Here is a 20,879-nt window from a genome sequence, read left to right on the forward strand (position 1 = left end):
AATACAGAGTAGGATCAACACTTTCAGAATCTTCAGTTGCTTCTTTTAGTTTCTGGAGCTTTGTTTCCATAGGAGTTTTCATTGCCTTGCTGTCCAACATGCTAAATATATTGAGAAGGTCCAAAGTAAATACTTCCCTTGATTTAAGAAGATTCCTTTTGAATGTTGTCATACTTCTAGTCCCAAGAAGTAGTGCAGCATTCCTATGTCTTTCATTTCAAATTCAGATATGAGATCTTGTTTGCATTTTTCAATTAGATGATCTTCTCCTGTAATCAAAAGATCATCAACATATAGAACCATAATTAACATATCCCCCTGTATTACTTTGTAATATAAATTTGGATCTGTAATGTTTTTAGAAAAATCAAGTTTAGTTAGATGATGATCTATCAGTTCATACCAAGCTTGGGGAGCTTGTTTCAATCGATATAAAGCCTTTTTTAATTTGCATACATGAGATTGTTTATTGTGTACTTCAAATCCTTTTGGTTGTTCAAGATAAACTTCCTCTTCTATAACACCATTCAAAAATGCAGTCTTTACATCCATTTGACGAATTTTCCATCCCTTGGATGCAGCAATGGCTAAGACAGTTCTAACTGAAGTATATCTGGCTACTGGAGCAAAAGTTTCCTCATAGTCTATTCCTTCCCTTTGAGAAAATCGTCTTGCTACAAACCTTGCTTTGTACTTGTCAATACTTCCATCTACAGCATGTTTAATTTTAAATAGCCATTTTGAGGAGACAACTGATTTATTTTTGGGTCTAGGAACAATATCCCAAACATCATTTTTATGTATGGAGTTATATTCTTTTGTCATGGCATCTCTCCAATGTTGATGTTTTATAGGTTCAAATTTGGAGATTTTACTCATTAATGCAATGTAACTTGAGTATATGTTAGGACGTTTTCTTTCCCTAATGAAATATGAGGGAATGGAATTGTTTTCTTTAATTAGCTTTCTGGCCCATAGTGGTCTTTTCTTTTCCTCAGAAGTGTGAGTAATGTCCATGCGTTCAATTGATTTATTTTCCTCCATTAGAAACTCCCTCTCATTATCAGAATTTTGTTCTTGTAGAGTTTCTTCTAGGGTTTCTTCTGAATTTGATTCATTTTCATCTTTAGATCTTTTGAAGGCCAAAAATTCATCAAATATTACATCTCGACTTAGTTCAATATTTCTTTGTCTAGGGATATAGATACGATAAGCTTTGGAAGTTTCACTATAATCTACAAAGATTCATTTCTTTCCTGAGGGCTCTAGTTTGGTTCTCTTCTCTTTAGGAATATGTAAATAGACAAGGCAACCAAAAAATTCTCAAGTATTTAAGATCAAGTTTATTCCTAGTAAATGCCTCTTCAGGGATCTTGAATTCAAGATGAGAGTGACGACATCTATTTTGAAGGAAAACAGCAGTATTTGAGGCTTCTCCAAAAAGAAAAGTTTCAAGATTTTGATCATGAAGCATTGCTTTAGCAGAATGAACTATTGATCTATTCTTTCTCTCAATTATTCCATTCTGTTGAGGATTATAAGGAACAGAACACTCCCTCTTGATCCCAACAGTTTTACAATAATTTAGAAAGGTATTAGAAATGTACTCTCTACCATTGTCTGTTCTTAAGACTTTTATTTTCTTTCCAGAAAGGTTTTCTACAAGGGCTTTAAACTCTTTAAATTTTGTCAAGATTTCTTCAGATTATTTACTTTTAAGAAAATAGATCCAAGTCTTCCTAGTGAAATCATCCACAAATATGATATAGTATAGAGCACCTCCTAGAAAAGGAACAGACAGATGACCACATAAGTCTAAGTGAATAAGTTCTAGAACTTCTTTGGATTCGATTTGACTATTTTGAAATGTAGTTTTAATATTCTTCCCCAGAGCACAACCTTTACAGGTTCCTTCATGGTATGGATTAAGTTTAGGTAGACCCGTTACCATTTTTCCTAGAGAATGTAATCCTCAAAAATGAAGATGACCTAGTCCCCTATGCCAAATTTCATTTTCTTTCAAAGAATCATGAATTAGAGCTAAATGAGTGAGAGAGTTAATCTAATAAAGACATCCATGTCTAGAGCCAAACTTGTATGCATTTTTTATGTTAGAATTCTTAGGCAAAGCTAAGACCTTTCCTTCCATAAATGTAACTCTTAATCCTTCATCTTCAAGAGCAGAAATAGAAAGCAAGTTTCTTTTTATACTAGGTACATATAGTACCTTAGTAAGTTCAATTGTTTTCCCTAATTTTAGATAAATAGTACAAGTTCCTATTCCCATTACAGGATAGCTTGTATCATCTCCAATGGTTACTTCATCAACATAGTCTTCCTTGATACAATCTAACTGTTCTTTAAAACCTATAATATGTTGAGAGGCTCCGCTATCAATTACCTAAGTACTTGATCTAGTTGATACTTCACTGGAGAGAGCTGAATAGAAAGCATTATGTTCAGAATTTCCATTTGAGTTTTGAGTGGTTGTAAATGAAGCTTTTGGTTCAATTCTATCAGGACATTTGGATGCCGGATGTTCAATTTTATCACATCCAAAACATTGCATTTTCGAGAAGTCAGGTAGCTTTCTCTTTCCTTTGAATTTTCTTTTCTTCTTATTTACTTGAGTGGAGAGAACTTGTAACTCTTCTTTTGAGGAGGAAACATTTTGGCCTCAAGCTACTTGCATACACTCTTCTTGTATACAGTCAACTTCAAGTCTTTCAAATTTAGGTAGTTTTGACCAGGAGCATACCCCTTGTCTAAAGGTATCCCATGATGATGGAAGGCCTTTAGAGCCATCATTGTTAACTCCTTTCCATCACAAATGTATCCTATGGAAGAGAGTTGATTTCGAAGATCAATTATTCTCATAAAGAGGAAATTTTCTTTCCTTTATTCATTTTAATATTTGACATTTTGTCCTTTAATGTAATGATCCAAGCAGCATTATTTATCTCAAACATAATTCCAAGAGCATTGTACATCTCATGTACAATGTCTAGTTCTGAGATTACAGAATGAAGATGAGTTTTAACACCGTCCACAATAAGTTTCATAGCTTTATTGTTGTCACTCTCCCATTTTTCCAGTTCATCAATTCCTTTGGATGGTGGATCAGAATTTTCAATAAACTTATTTAGGCCATGTTCTTTTAGTATGAGTTTCAATCGTAATTTCCAGCGTGCAAAATCTGAATCACCTTCTAATCTGTCTTCCAGCTTCATACTATTCACCATTTTTATTTTAAATAATATTTGATTAAAGTCTGATATCAGGATCACTTCTTTAAACCTTCTCTAATACCATGTTAATGTATTAGACTGTATGACTTATATTACTTAGAATAAAATTCTCAAGATAAAGGTAGAATATAATACTGGATGATGAGTATGTAAAACAGAGATGTTTTAGATGTATCCGCTGATCTGCAAAATATCCACTTGAAGACTTAGATGATTTTTGTGTTCGTTGTGTGTTCTGAAGATCAGCGGAGGTAAGGATATATGTATGTAGGAGGGCAACCAGTGAGTCACGACCGATAGGCATGACTCATGCTTGAATCACGTCTATCAGGCGTGACTTAATATCACCCCGATATCCTTTGTTAATGCCGTCGACTTGCATTAAACCACTATCATAATGTTAACAAGGTTGACAGTCTTTATTCACTTTATTAAAAGATATTTGCAAGTTAAATCTGCATATACATACATATATATATATATGCATGATTACATTTTAATATCTAGACACAAATAATAATAACATAAATATTTACAAGATTCATAATTTAATCTTTGTAATTTATGTTTAACTAATCTAAACATTAACATAGGCGATGTGAGGCCAACATCATCGATTTTCCAATATTCTTTCTGCCATTTGCAAGTGTTGTCTTTCACTAAAAAGCCAAGTTTTTCGAGGGAACAAGAGCAGCGAAGGAATTGTTCTTTATTGCATTTTTCGCAAATTTCGTTAAATTTGCCATTTTTAAATAGTTTATATATATATATATATATATATATATGTATATATATATATATATACCAATGAAACCCGAGGACTCGCACCCCCCTCGAAACCTCGAAGTACCCGTCCTCTAGACATCCCCGCACTGGGTACTTGAAATACTTGAGTACCCCCACCTCCATCATTCTGCAACCATGCCACAATTGGGATGGATACTTGATTTTCTATTTGAATTTTGGTTTTTTAATGTCAATATTGGGTATGTACTATGTTACTATATTTAATGTCCAAAGGTTCTAGTTTGTGTTACAATTTTGCTATGTTCAAGTATTTCAATTTGGTATTGTAATGAAACATCATTTCAAAACTAGCATTTCAAGCTCTATATGTATAGCATACAATGCCCCTCCCTGCTCAAGTGTCCCCTCACCGTCGTTCTCAGGTCATCCCCCCATCGTTCTGAAATTGAGGCCTATTGTCCCCCCATCCCAGAAACTCATCTCATCGCCCCAACATACCCCAGCTCCAATGTAATATAGATGTATACAGGTACCCTTCATGTGTTTTTAGTGTTTGCAAGTACTGGGTATCAATTTCGCCTACTTGACAGGTCTCCATCCCAGAAACTCATCTCATCGTCCCAACATACCCCAGCTCCAGTGTAATATAGATGTATACAAGTACCCTTCATGTGTGTTTAGTGTTTGCAAGTATTGGGTATCAACTTCGCCTGCTTGACAGGTCAAAACTTACCCTCCCAAACGATGGTTAATTAAACATACAACATTGGCCAAATTATCATTGAACCTTACCCATCATACCTTACTGAGTGTGATTCTTATGTGCTTACCAATTTAAATCCCATCTACCAATATTGGTAACGTCTAGAAAACCTTATTGGCCCGTTTGTGGACAACCAATAAAGAGAGTTTGTGCAAATTGGTTTAATTGCATGTTGTCATCAATTTTCAAAACTAATTCAATGGATTTTATTTTTATTTAAAAGAGAAAAATGTATCTTATGTGCATCCATTGTGATGACAATTGCATAATAAGACCATTTGGGTTAATGGGAAATTAGACGTAAGGCTTGTTTAATTTATTTATTTATTATTTTAAAAAGAAAAAAGGCAATGGAATTTTATATTGGGAAATTACTTCATTTTTTAAAACACTTGTTTTTGAACTTCCAGTGAACAAAAACCCTCCTATACTTGGACTTTGTGATGGAGAATGTTTTGGGCAATCTCTAATTGATTTAGGAATGTGAATAAGTGCTTTCTACTCTTTGGATTTAAAGATTTTTGTTCAGGTTTTAGAAAGTTTCATCTTCTAAAAAAACTGATGCATGTGAGAGGCAGAAACTCTATTGTTACTTTGTTAGATTTGTGTGTTTTAGCACACAAAAATCCAAACTGATTCACCCCCACCCTAGTATAACTGAGGGCTCTTCAGAAGGCTGCTGGGAAGTGATAGGGCACTATGAACAATGAATATTGAACACCATAAATAACAGCACTAAAATTGCAAACAAACTATATGGTAAAAACATTTCTTCTATTTATGAAGATGAATAGAAATAAAAGGTACTAGTATTTCTGCTGTTAGATGAGGGGCATATTAAACTTCCATACATATAAGAATTACAGAAAGTATGAACATTTCAAAGATAAAGGTACAGTGGAAAACAAGCATATCTTCTAGAAATGGTTATTATCTAGCTTCATTAGAGTTTAGTGGTCAGGTACAACTGGATATTTGGATATCTAACTTCACGAATTTTTATGGCTCCCACCATGGGTTAGCTTCACTTCCAGACTCAGTGTAGCTGCAGTGTCTCATTTCTTGCATCTAAAGGGAGCTTCAGTAAAAGAAAATCCTATTGGATTATCTGCCCTTCTTGCAGTCATGTGCTGCTTGGTCTTTTTAATCACCTCAACAAGTTGGTCCCTAGCTTTTTCACTGATTAATGATTGTTCAATTGCCTCCATCCTACTGTACAGGTTGAGAAGATGTCAGCTATGAAGATAGAAGCACCATTTGACTGTTTCCCATGTCAAAGCATTGTAATTGTTTCCCCTGCGCATTTATGTTGTCGATTATCTACTATGGTATCTTAATTTTAATCCAGTGACATCTTGTCATATACAATTGCACAAAACCAATCCAATAGTAATGTTTTAATAATAAGATTCTCCTTCAAAAAGAACCCTCTTCATCAATTTCCTCCCAAGCAAAAGAAATTTTGCAAATAGATAGAATGTTTAACTTTGGAGATAACCATGCAAGAAAAGGCTGCCCAATGGAGAAAACGAAGAACTAAGGCATAGTTCCTACACAAATAACCTTTTTTTTTTCAATCGGTTACACAGATGACCATATTAAGTCTATGGGATCCAATGATTAAAACCAGACATTAAATAGGAAATGATATGCTAGAGAGGCCCTAGATTATTAAAAACAACACAGAACGAGTACAAAAGAATGGTAAACAAAACAAGCAAGGGTCAACCTAACGCAGTAAACCCTAATCCATAAACATAGTAGCCAATATGAGATACTGTTTAAGGATAATATGAAAGAAAGTCATTCCGCCAGCACAGATCTCATATTGTATATAGATGTATTCATTACATCCATTTTAAATAATGCAAGAAACATTAGATACATATCAAAAAGGATCATTATGCATTTGAAATGGAATCAGGTGAACATTTTGTCATCACTGAAGGTTGCCTGATACATACAAAAAATAATACTTAGGGAACTTCAAAGCATGGCTATAACTCACCTGCCGACGAGATACTTTATTAGCACGACCTTCCTTGCCCAAATCAATATCCACAAGGTTCTCCTGTGTAACCCTTCCTATTGTCACCTGCATCATACAAATAAGTCACCTAAGAGATATATTAAGAACCAAATTTAATGGAAATAATATCAGAAAGCAGTTTCAGATTCTAAAATCACCGGGCACAAAAGATAATTCTTCAGAATTAGAAAAAATAATTACATTTAGTAAAGGTGCTACAGGTCAAAAATTATCATTGCTTCACTGCAATCATATTGATAAGTTCTAAAACTAAAATAATGCAGTAGAATTAGAATAGACATTTAATGGATTACAAGATGTTATAACTAAACAGATAAATTGGATGCTAAGGTCCATAGTGTACAATGTAGAATTTCAGGTTGCTTTCAAGTTCCAATTTAAGTTGCTTACAGAATTCATGGAGAAGATTAGCCCCAAGAATGCAATACAATATTTTAAAAATGCAGTAAAGATGTGCAACGCATTCAATATGTTGTTTGAAGCCTCCTCCAACTATATCTATTAAACTCCATGTAGTGTGCTTGCTATGGGCAATGCACTCAATGACTTCAGCAAATCTGAGAAAATCAAATGCAAGAAAAGTATAACATATATCTACAATAACCACAATATACATGTTTTATGTCAAGGCTTCTCCAAGAAGGATTTATTTGTAGTTAGCATACAACACCTATTGTTATGTTAGATAATACTGGTTATCCGTCAATATATTAATTGTTTGTATTCAGTTTGTTGTCGCTCCTGGGTGTCACAGGATTTGCCAAATTTCAAGCATGTGATTCGAATTTTGGCAAACTTACAAACTTTTTTGTAATTTTCACTAAAAACCTCCTTTGGATCTGTACAGAAAAAAGTTGTATTTGTTTTTCATTACAATATAATTCCGAAAAGCATTTTTTGGGGCATTCAGAAAGTGTTTTCCACATTTTCAATTTGTTTTTCATCTAAAAACATTGTGCATTTGTAGTAGAATAGAATTAGCAAGAGTGAAGAGTTTTGATTACAAAGGAAGTGTTCTTTTAATTCATTTTTATATGAACTGTAACAACAGGTTTGGAGTGTGAATAGTTTCCTAGTCATGTTTCAGGTTTTTGTGTGATTGAAATTAAGCAGCCACTAAAGCAGAGTGTTGTCCATGGCTCAACGGCAGCAACACCGTCCAAGCAAGCACTAATGATACCTGTTGAGTTGGACAATGTCAAAAATAATTATTATTTGTACTAAAATTGCTATTAAATATTAACATTTAGCTAATATTTTATCTACTTTATTTATGAAGGTTTTTTCATCTAGCGAAAGTAATTATGTATTATATAAATCTTTAATAATGTATAATCATAACATTTCAACTGTCATTATATTAATAGCTATATAATGAATTAAATTGCCATATTTTAAAATATTCAATTTAGACTTTCAAATTATGTATAGATAAATATTTAACATACTAAAAACTAGATATTTAAATTAAAGTTCACAAATATATTGCCTCTAATATAATATTGTTTTATTTTAAATTTAACACATTTATATAAGGCAAATTTAATGTCAATTTTTTTTTAATTTCTTACCCTTACTAATCTTCATACAAATTTTAATGTTGTCGAACTTGAACTTGAATCCGAACCTTGAGACTTAGGTTCTAAGTGGTCATTGCTTGACGATTGTATTCCTCTTGGCGACCACTAGGCCCTTTAAGTATGTTATATACCACCAAGGGAGGGAGTATTGTATAGTAGGATGAGATTAATCCTTGGTCAGCCATCTTTGGTCTTCTTTTCTCTAACAAATTCATGACCAAATAAAGATATAATTTACTCATGTATCCATTACACACTACCATCTCTATTATTATTTCATTTATATAACTCACCAAGTATATCCATAAACATTTGGCATCATTGTCTTAAAAGACATTACGTTAGAATTGTGTAATTATGCCCTTGGATCCCAACAAAGGCAAGAAGAGACCACAAGTTGATCAAGACCAAGTGATAAAGCAATCTCTAAGGATTAGAGAAATTGCCATAAATTTACTGCTCCCTAACGAAACATACATTAAGGACCAAGCAAGACAATTGTCTGTACTAATGACACCAATCGAGGAGTATGAAGAGGAAAATATTGAATAGACGAGCATACTCTGCCACATTGTGAATCTTTCCATCTCAATGGGACCTAGAATTGCAGGATCATGATCAAAGACCCTCAAACAAAGGGAGTACAAGAACAAGTCAGAGCTTGTAAGTACCCAATGCATTGGGGACTCTAGACGTAGACGTGTAGAGAACACGTGTGTCCAAGAGTGCAAGGAAAGCACTAGAACGTAGTTGGATCACTAGAACGTAGCAATCAGATCATCCAAATCCAACACAGAATGGAGTAAGCGAGAAAGATGGTGACTCCAACAAGTCCAAATGCAGATCAATGTTCATGGGGAAGGGGTTAGAAAACCCTACGAGGCAATGGAAGACATGCAAGACTATCTCCATAACAAATGGTCAGGATGACAAGGACTATTAGCTATGAGATCCAACAAGGCTACGAGATACAACCATCAACTACTTCACAAAACTAGGTGTTCCATCCATAGCCTCTTAGGATTCACTCAGGAGGGCATTCAACGATAAGTTTAATTTGCTATGGACACAATGAGATTGTCGTCAGAATTTATAATACCAAACAAAGACAAAATGAGAGTACAGACTTATAATTGTAGGCTTATAGAAATGAGGGCTCTTAATTGCATTATCTTACACCTTGGTGGATGCATTAGCCAATGATGTCAAAGGCGGAGAAGATGAATAAGGGGGAGTATTGTACCAAGGAAAAGCATTGGAACATGAGAGGCATCGTATAGTCAAGATCATTTCCTTGAGACATTACTATCAATGACAAAGCAGGAAATTGTGAAACAAATTGACATTGAAGCCAAATTTCATTGTCAAAAGAATGTCACATACCTAAGGAGATGCAATGTCCCTCTCTTGGACCACCTTATCCTTAGCTCTGAACTTACAAATCAAAATGAAGCAAATAGAAAAATTAATTTAGAGATATAATCCTCACTCAAGAATATAATGAAATAAAACTTCTTTGGAAACCTATAACCAAATTAGATAATAAAATAGATATAACTCATGAAAAAGTATCCAATTCCAAGGTTGGGAAATATATATAGATCTACATCACAAATCTCAATGATTTCGTAGGAGTTCAACCATAATGAGGGTTCTATTGAGAGACATGATGAGGTGCCCCAATATCCTCTAGCCTAGGCCCAAGAGCAAGACCTTGTCCCTAGTGGCCTCATGTGGCCCTTAACCATCATCATTCGATGGTGTATCAACCTCTCATCTATTATAATTGATTCACTTCAACAATTGATCAAGGCAGAGATAGTAAAGGAGCTGCAATAGGGTTCCCTTGACCCTCGACCCTAGGCCCAAGATCAAGTCCTTATCCTCCTTGGTCTCATGTGGTCCTTAACCATCATGATGAGGTGCACTCATGGTCCTTAACCAATGGGCCCTTAACCATATTTACAAGCCACCATATCTAGTGAGGAACCTTTCACCATTTCTCTTCACACTCGCTCCCTTCCCTCAACAAAATTGATTATTGTAAGAAAATTATATTGATAAAAATAGACATTAAATTAAAGTGATATAAACATTATGAATTCCCATCTATATCTAGTTACATTTTCTTTCATGCACAACAATTTAGAGGTTGTAGATAAGTCCTTTTGTATCTCCTGATTCAGTATATTTCTGATGTCTTGATCAATACTCTTTGCTCAGCATATGTTTACTTCTACTGCTGATGACTTGTTGAAAGATGGAATGAATGAATGAATTTTCTTGATTAAAGAATTCTAAGTATTGGTGAGTTATGATCAAGTAATCATGATTAGAATATTGAAGACTGATGATATAAAGTTAGCTAATTTGACATATTGATGGATGAAGATTGAATAAATGTTAATATGATAGAGTTATTCTCGATTGCTGAATTGAATGTTTTCTTAATCCCAACATGGAACGATACGTGATGGTGGATTTGATGATTGTTTTCTTAATCTTGTTATTTGATTGTTTGCTTGATTTATTAAGCAATTAATGATTGATGGATGAAGGATGATGATTGATAAGTCCTTCAATGCTCAGAATGAAATCTCCTTTATTGGTGAAAGAATCACCACTTTTCATTACTCCTTTTAAAAACAATATATTATTCCCCAAATTGCTATCCCTTGGATGTTCTCCTCAAATGAAACCTTCTCCCTTTTATACTTCCAATGTAGGGGAGATTCACACCTCTTCATCATGGTTGTCCGCTGTAATGATCACAACCTTAGTTACTAATTCATGAAACGAATTTGATCTGGGCACGTGAATTGGATCCAAGGATTCGGGATTTTTGTTTTCCCAAATTATGGAAGGTTTGTGTGTGTGTGTATACACACACCCTAAAAAATAGAGAAATATACATAATTCTAAAACTGAATCATTTCATAGTATGAATCTATGATTCTAGTATTGATCTATGAATCTAGTATACTTAATGACTGATCTATTTTCATGATTATAAAGAAAATCAACACATTCACATTGAATTACTGAATTACAAAATGAAATTATGAAAATTCAAAATATGGATCATTAAATTTAAAGTTTGTAACATGATTCACTCATAAAAGAGTCAAGTGTCAAGACTAAAGTTTTTGATTTCAATCATCAAATAGATTTTCAAGAAAATCCGCATTAGAGGGGTACTGATGAGCTACAAGTGCCATATCTACATCACCGGAACCCAAACCAGCTCCACTAGTACTAAAGGGGATTGTGAACTCATAATCCTCCTCCCCATCATCCACATCAGCCAAAGTGGATCTAGCAAGATCCAAGATGGTCATATATCTAAAACAGGTGTCTCGGGTGCTACATCACAAAGCTTTTCGGGCCCCTTCTTGTACTTAGGATCCTCCTGTGACAACAAGCGCAAATTGTTGTAAATGAACACAAGGTCTTCTTTTTTGCAGACAACAAATTGCATTTGACCAAGTGGATAAAGGAGTAAGTATTCCAATTCCACTCAGCTGCAAAAGAGTTGGCAACCTAGAGAGAAATTAAATGAATATCAATACAACAATCAAGATAAATTCAAGGAATTGAGGGAGTTAACTTTAAGTTTAAGAAATTAAGTGTTAAATTTTACAAACTTACTTGGGATAGGATCTTTATGGCAAGAGGTTGGAATCCATCCTGCTTTGGTCCGCTATAGCAAGAGAGTGGAAATCATTTCCTAAGATGAAGGCAGCAAATTCACAACCTTTCATAATTATGACCCTTTTGAAGAGTCATAACCATTCTTCATTTCTTCTCTTTGAAAGAGTCACAATCCCTCACAATTGTGCCTCTTTGAAAGAATCACAACCCCTCATAATTACCATCTTTTTGAAGAGTCACAACCCTTCATGGTTACCACTCATTCATAGAGTCATAACCCTTCATAACTTTTTCCATTTGAAGTAGACACCTCCTTATTTTCGTCTTGTTCCTTTTTCTCTTCCATTGATTCCTACTCGAATCACGCCTTCCCTTTTCTCTTCCTTCCTCTCTCCCCTTTCAAATTAAATTATCTTCTCCCTTTTTATATCTTATATTCGATGCAGTCACAACATTTTATTTCATGCCTTTTGACCCTTCATTAACTTAACTAAATTTTAATTATGTTAGAATTTAATCTTTATTCTTTTACATTTTTAATTCAATTTTTCTTTTTTTCCTATTATATTTTAAATTTGTTTTTATTGTTTATTACAGGAGCAAAATTCAAAACAAAGATATGAATGGAGATATCAAAAACACAGTTTTGATTGACTTCATAAGAATCATTAATCAAAATCCTTGATAAGGTCTCCTTAATAAAACAGCAAATTCAATATTTATTATGAAGACAGCTGACCTAATATATTTGTTAGAAAAATTAGAATAATTAATGCAATCCGTTACAATGTAACAAGCAAATATGAAATAATTAGTAAAATGTTTGGTTTTAAAAAGTAATTAATATATGATAAAGTGGTGAGATTTGTTAACAGCAAAGGCCTGATTTATCTACTGAAAAGAGATATTAGTAATTTATGCAAGAGGTGTGACTCATACAAGATTATAAAGGCAACCACTGTGTTTGGTTATGTTTGATGAAAGAATAAGAGGTTGTAAAGGACACCTACCTTGAAGAAGATGTGTCTTTCATGAAGAGTGATGTCTTCTCACCTTTCTTGATAAAGGTGCATAAAGAGTTTTATGATGTTGGATTCAAGAGTGTGTTGTGGAGAAAAAGAGAAATACACCATATAAAGCAGAGTTTCGAAAAGCAATTTATGAGCAGATTACTTGTAGATTTATAACGAGATTGTAAGAAGATAATGTGCAGATTTGATCACCTTATAACATATTCAAGAAGTGAATTATAGCAGATTGGTAAGAGAGTTATAACAGAATTTTTAAGAGAAATCTAGTATTGATCCTCACAAATTGAGGGGTTGATGCCTTGAATGTGTTGGTGATTACGAATTGCTAAAAAGATTAAACAAGCAATAGTTTGTCGTAACTCTCTGCTGCAAAAGTTTCTACATAAACTTTGCTCATTATTTGATTTCTCATATGTGCTGATTTAGATTAAATCTTGTAGTAATTAAATAAGTTTTTAAAGGTAAAAAAAATTATTATACTAATTCAACGCTATTAGCCACAGTTCAGTTACTCAATAATTAGAATAGTACTTCATGTGTTATGTTTCAATTAATGATGGCACCGTAATGAAAGTTGGTTCTTGGGTGGTTATAAGAACCGAAGGTTGGTATGCTCAACCAATCATCCAGTTGAAAATGTAATCTGGCACAGAGAATATATCACTGCTAAAATCACATTACATGGAATAAGGCTTATCATTCTGCGTCTATTATGTGTATGGTGTCTAGTCTAGGTTATCATGTTTCTTATGTTATTGTGTGAATATTCTTGTTACTCTATGTATAACAACTAATCATAACCCACAGTGAGTAAACATTTTGGCGATGTTACCAAGTTGAAATATGGAGATCAGAGTTAGTGTAAATAGGCAAGATGGCAGAAAAATGGGCCATGCCTTCAACCAGCAAATAGCGGTGACTAACAGAAACATTGAGGATAATAGGGAAGATACTGGGAAGACCAATTGACAAACGATTTGGTTCAAGCATGGGACATTTGGGTTGACTAGCATGTGCAGTGGGAGGATCAGGAAAGCAGTCTTGGCTGACACAGTAGATGTCGAACTCATGCTGAGCACTCCTATGTAAGATCTTTTAGGAAGCCTTGCAGATTGTTTGCTTTCAAATTGACCAAATTCCAAGAATGGCATGAGGCAAGAGAGCAGGAATATCACAAGCAACAGATACTACAATGGTGCAATGACTGGAACTCAAGGAAAGAGGAGCATGACACGAGTAGGCATCGTAATTCAGCAATTAAAATAATTAATGTTGCTTCTACCAAACATGGATAGAAAGAGCCATGCTACGATGAATCCAGGAGAGCATAGTGAGAGGCAACAATGGTTGCAAAGAATCGTTGAAGAATCTCTAAGTCCCCAATGAAGCAAGAGATTGGGAGGGTTAGCTGAAGTCAGAATGACGACAAGGGGAGGCCTATTGGCAAGGACGTCAAAACACAACCTACACGGAAAAAGTGGGACGAAATGCAAGAAACTTACCACTCCTTGATGAGGTAGAGAAGGTGCTTGCCAACCAAGCAATCCTTCACTACGGAGTGAATTGTCTCTGCACTCCACATAGAGGACGACAACAAGGAAAGAGACCTCCAAAGGAAAGTAGCAGAACTAGTTGAAAACATTCTATCTGGCTTCCAAAACTTGGTCATATCAAGGGTACTTAAGGATAGGGGAGCCATAACCAAAAACTTTAGTGAAAAGGAACACTAGTACAAGGGAGGTAACCAACGTGTAAATGACATTGGTGGAAGGGTTGAGAGCTCGTGCATGACTGGAAATGTAAGTGAAACACAAGTACAAAAAGAAAGAGCCAATCCACTTGAATCCAACGAACAACAAAGATGGTAAACCCTGAAGAAGCAAAACTCCCCAAGTTCACGACTGATGGAGCAAAGGATCCTGCTTGCCACTACAAAACATGTGTGACCATATGGAAGGCTAATTGCGAAGACAACCAATAAAGGCATTCCCTGTTACCTTACATGGAGTCGCCATTGACTGCTTCACATATCAACTAAGAATGTAAAGAACATCATGGGATGACTTGAGAAGGGCATTTCCAAAAGAATTCAGATTTCAGCAAGATGGCAAAGTAGTTGCAAAAATCTACAACACACAACAAGAAACGCACAAGATTGTAAGGGCATACAACAGTAGGCTAAGAGAACTCCTCAATAAATTGGAAAACCAAACGGTGGATGGATTGGAAAAAGGGTGCCCCCAAAATGGACATCTATGACCCGAGGGAAGAAAAAAGCCAATGATGATGACAGTAAGGATAATAGCAGCAATGGAGAATCTGAGACCATACAAGTGCTCTAAAGGGATATGATGAGAATGATGGAGATAAGAGCAAAGAAAGAAGCTATAATGGATAACAAAGAATTTTGATGGGTTGACTATAAGGTTGAAGGCAACACAAAAGTGAATTGCCAAAAGAAGTCCTTCTATTACATCTGCCAAGTTCAAGCAATCACCAATAAGAAGTGATCATACAACCTGGAAGGCAGGAACAGTCAAATGCTCTTCACTCAAGGAGAATAGAAGAACAAGAAACCCCAACTACTATACCACCTAGGCCTCCAAACTTTAATGTCTTGTTGGCTCAGTACCACAACAACCAGTGATGAAACAATATCAAAAACAACAGCCCTAGCAGTCGCATACATTATAATGTTAGAATGATTAGAATAATTGAGGAGGCGGGGAGGGTGAATCAGTTATCCTCAGGTCCAGATGTACCAATTCAGCTTTTAACAACTACAAACAACTTAATCAAACTCATAAATCCACTCGACCAAAATAATAACTCATAAGTAATTCAACTTATTCATTTCATCACGTAGTTCTCTATTTAGTATATGTCAAATAGCAAAGACATAACAGTAAATAGCATGAAACATGAAAACAACATTTACACAAGTATGATACCAGGATTTAACATGGAAACCCAATTTGGAAAAAACCACCAAGTAACATGCTACCACTTTTCACTCTTCTAAACTGAGCTCGGTTAAGAGCTAAGCCTATTAAAGGTTACAAAACACACTATTAGGTGTGACCTTGTTAAAGAATTTAATCACCCTATTACGAGTGACCTTGTTAGAGGTCTTTAAAACATCCCATCAAAATGCCACCTTGATTAAAGGATTTATAATATAACTGTTAGGTCAACCTTGATTAAAGGATTTTACTGCCACAATGGTTAGAAAGTAACAACTAGATTTGATATGATAAAAATAAAACTCGCTTTGCAAGTTCAAATCTCCATTCGACTCATTCCCCGTTCATTAATTGTTCTTCATCACATTCTTCATCTCTAATCTGCTTGGCAACTCTTCAAGCAACCTCACTCTCACCAACTTCTCAATTTTCCTCTGCAACTATGTTCTTCACTTGTTCTCCACAAATTCGCCAGTCCAACAACCACTGTAAAACATTTTCTATGCCTCCTTAAGTACAAGGGTTTGACCTTTTGCCTTTTAAAAATAATTGTAGATCATAGGGTTTGATCAGATTCATTGATTTTCTCCATTGCTTTGTCCTTCTTCCTTCCTTGAAACTTCTCATTAAATCCTCACCTTCGTTCGCTTAACAAACTCAATTCATGCATTAAATACGCCAGCTCATCAATCATTATCTTCAACGTGTTTTGACTCATCTATAAATTCAATTGTGTCGTCTTCAAATCTTGATTCTTTAACAAACTATTAATTTGCTAACACTCGGTCATCACTATGTTCTTCATCTCAGTCATCACTAGGTAGCTTAGTCACTATTGATCTGTCTCACTCGGCTTACACTGGCTCAGTCGGCCAATACTACACTCAGTCATTACTACAGTTTTCCCTTCATCTTGCTCGGCCATTACCATCACTCGACTAATATTGTTTCACTTGGCAATTACTTAAGTTCCTTAATCTTGCTTCAACTTCTTCATTAACCTAGTAACCTATCACTCTGTCAAGCTCATGTTTTACTCAACTTCTTGCCTTCTATCAAACATCTCTTCTACACTTCAACTCATCTTTCTTCTTCGATTAATACAATGATCAAACAACATATTATCTTGTCAAATACAAACTGATCAAGTTCCCTTTGGAGTTCCACCATACTTACTCCTCTTTACTCAACCATTTTACTAAGTCATCTTGTTATCTCTCCTTCACATCCTCTTCATCAATCAACTAATATGGCACTCTACACTATTAGCAAATGTGTTACCAGTAAGGTTTGACATCAATGACAACATAGCAATTGTTCCAATTGTAGTTCCAACAATCTCCCTCTTTGGCATTGATGGCAACACCTTTAGTTACCATGCAATGGCAAAACTGTTCTCTGGATTTTCACTGTCAACTCCCTCTTTGATCTGTATCAAATCTTCATTAATATCCTTAGTTTCATTCTAGTTCTCATCCATGAAATTTCTAATATGCTTCCTCTTGCTTCTTTACACTTCTCCCTCTATGATACCAATTTAGATTCTTCTCTGTAATACCAATTGTATTGACTCTCTCTTTCACGTGTCTCTCATGATGGTCACTTAGCACATATTCTCCCTCACGTATCTTTAGATATTGGATGGTAATTTGACATTTATCTCCCTCTTTGACAACAATGCCAAAGACATCATCCACTATACGCATCTCCTTCTTTATCTTTTGTACTGACTAATCTTTGAAATATCTCTTCCTCTTTCATTTTTGTCCTCATCTTTATCAACTCATGTACCTACTTGCAGCTTCATCAACTCATACTATTGTCTTTCTTTTCACAGCTTTAGGCAACTCCATAAGTGTGACCTCCTGCTTCAATCCATAAATTATTCTGATCATAACAATTGATGCAATGATACATCTCTTCTTAGTTTGCTTCAACAATGGGAATGACCCCTAACTTATCTCTTAGATACACTAAATCCTTGGGTAATGCCTTAGCAAATGTATCAGCTATTTGTTCGTTTGTATTCACATATTCCTGTCTTACTTCTATCTTGCACTAATTCCCTTAAGTAACGATACTTAATTGAAATATGTTTGGTCTTTGTGTGCATCACAGGATTTTTTGATATGTTTATAGCACTTGTGTTATCACAATATATCACCACAAGTTTAGTAATCATTTCCTTCATTCCTTCCAACAATTGTTTGATCCACACTATGTTTGAACAATTAGCTGCTGCTACAACATATTCAGCGTCTACTATAGATTGTGAACTACAATTTTGCTTCTTACTTGTCCATGAAATCAATCTCCTGCCTAGCAAGAAAGCTCCTTTACTTGTACTCTTTCTATCATGAATGTTTCCAACCCAATCAACATCTATGTAAACTTTCAGCTCAAATTTATCATTTTTCTTATACCATAAACCATAGTCTTATGATGCTTTCAAATATCTCAATATCCTTTTCATGGTCATTATGTGATTCTCCTTAGGATTAGCAGAAGATCTTGCAACAATACCAACAGTCAATGCAATCTCAGGTCTGCTATGAACATCTTGTAATTTTTCAATCATTAACATGTACAATGTCTGATTTACTTTAGCAAAATCATTATTCTTTTAAAGTTTATGTCCAGTAGCCATAGGTGTTCCAACTGGTCTTGAGTCTTCCATTCCAAAGGTTTCCAATATCTCCTTCATATACTTTGATTGCATAATGTATATATCTCATTTCATTTGATAGACTTGCAAACCAACAAAGAATTTAATCTCTCCAATCATTGAAATATCAAACTCCTACTTCATCTCATTAGCAAATGATTTGAACATTAAAACATGTACTCCAAATATGATATCATCAACAAATATTTCAGCTAACAATATCCTTTCCTCATATTCACTTTTCAAATACATATTGTTGTTATCATTAGTGCTTGCAAAACCAATTTTCACCATATATGTATGTAATCTTTCATACCATGTTCTAAGGGTTTGTTTCAAACCATACAATGCTTTGTGCAACTTACATACCATGTTCTTCTTGCGACATTCAACAATCCTTCGAGTTGTTCAATGTAGACTTCTTCCAAGATTCCATTCAAAAATGCAGAGTTTACATCCATTTGATATACTCTAAAGCAAGTAATGTTCACTCCTTCTAAACTTGCAATTGGGGCAAAAGTCTGTCCATAGTCAATTCCTTCCTCTTGTGGATATCTCTTATAAACCAATTCTTCTTTATTCTTTGTGACTTCACCTTTCTCATTCAACGTGTTTCTGAATACCTATTTGGTTACAATCACATTCTTATCCTTTGGCCTTGATACCAATGTCCATGTTTTGTTCTTCTCTATTTGATCAATCTCCTCATTCATTGCTCTAATCCAATCTTCATTCTCCAATGCATCTTTAACTATTCTTGACTCAAACTCACATAGTAAACATGTATCACTCTTAAACTTGTTTCTTGTCATGACTCCTAAATCTTTGTCTCCAATGCTTTGATCTGTTGTCTAGTGTCTTCTCACATATTTTGCTAAAACAAGTTCAGATCTTCTTTCTCCTTGTTGTAGTCCACTTGGTCCAACTTGCTCATCTTCTCCATATATCTCTTGTTGTAACTCAACTTCATCTGTTTGGAGTTCAGTCTCCTCTCTCTATGACTCTGCTCCTATAGCCTAATGTTCGACAGCTTGTTGAGGCTCAAAGCTTCTCTACTGAGACTCAACAGTACTTGCTTGTTGATGCCCAGCAATCTCTTTCTCTGGTTCAAGTAAAGTACTTGGTTCTCCTTCATAGATGTATACAAAGTTTATGTAATCTTCAAGTTCCTTTATGCATTCTTCTTCATTGTTTTCGTTCTTGACTTGATCTCGGTTCAGTGTATAAACAGCAGTACTTACAGCTTATCTCCAAGTGAAACATTCTTTTCCATCATCAAAGTTCTTGCACAGTCCATGATTGATTTGTTTCTTCTTTCAGCTATCCCATTTTGTGGAATCCTTGTTGCTGACACTTGTCTTTTGATTCCTTTGTCATTGAAAAATATATTGAACTCCTCAGATATGAATTCACCTCGTCTATCTGATCTCAATCATTTCAAACTTTTACCTGTTTCCTTTTCAACTCTAGCCATATACCATTTAAACATTTGAAAAGCATCAGATTTTTCTTTGAGAAAGATTACAATCATCATTCTAGAGAAATCATCAAAAAATAGGATAAAGTACTTGTCACCATAATAACTTTGCACTCCAATAGGACCACATAAATCAGCATGAACCAACTCTCATCAGAAGAATAGGTCTTGCTCTTGAAACTAGACTTTGTCATTTTTCCCATTTGACATTGTTTGCACATCACTTTATCAGGTTTTCTCAATCTTAGAATCCTCTTACTCTTTTCATCTTACTAATGCTTACCAAATTATCAAAGTTCACATGACACAACCTATTATGCCATAATTAAATATCTTCAAATTGTGCAAATAAACATATATTCTCAAATAGGTCTAGATAGAACAAGTTTCCTCTTGTTTGCTCTCCACTTCCAATCAATTCACCAGTAGCATCGTAGATTTTTGCCTTCTTGTTTTGAAATTCAACTTAGTAGCCTGAAATATTCGGCATGTGCCACACTCACAAAATTATATTTCAGTCCATCAACCCAATATGCATTGTCAAATCTGATCTTGTCATTCAATATAATAGATCCTTCACCTATAACATAACATGGTGCATCATTTCCAACCTTAACACAACTACCATTATAGTGTTCTAGTTTTCCAAACTTACTTGTATGACCAATCATATGATGTGAGCAACCACGATCAATTATCCATTT

General features: G+C 34.7%; 1 protein-coding gene across 10 annotated transcripts in view; it reads right to left on the reverse strand.

The window, feature by feature from the left end:
• EMB1967 (Forkhead-associated (FHA) domain-containing protein) overlaps positions 1-20,879 on the reverse strand; it is a 215,118-nt gene that overhangs the window by 84,343 nt on the left and 109,896 nt on the right. For all 10 annotated transcript variants that reach the window (XR_016361349.1, XR_016361343.1, XR_016361331.1 and 7 more), the window contains one exon: positions 6,767-6,853. Coding sequence is in view for 5 of the 10 variants with exons in the window: in XM_089816172.1 (XP_089672298.1) it covers positions 6,767-6,853 (87 nt within the window). In the remaining 5 variants the exon portion in view is untranslated. The remainder of the gene's footprint in view (positions 1-6,766; positions 6,854-20,879) is intronic.

Source organism: Cupressus sempervirens, chromosome 1 (genome assembly GCF_028749045.1).
Source record: "Cupressus sempervirens isolate cs-2001-9-10 chromosome 1, ASM2874904v1, whole genome shotgun sequence".
NCBI lineage: Eukaryota > Viridiplantae > Streptophyta > Pinopsida > Cupressales > Cupressaceae > Cupressus > Cupressus sempervirens.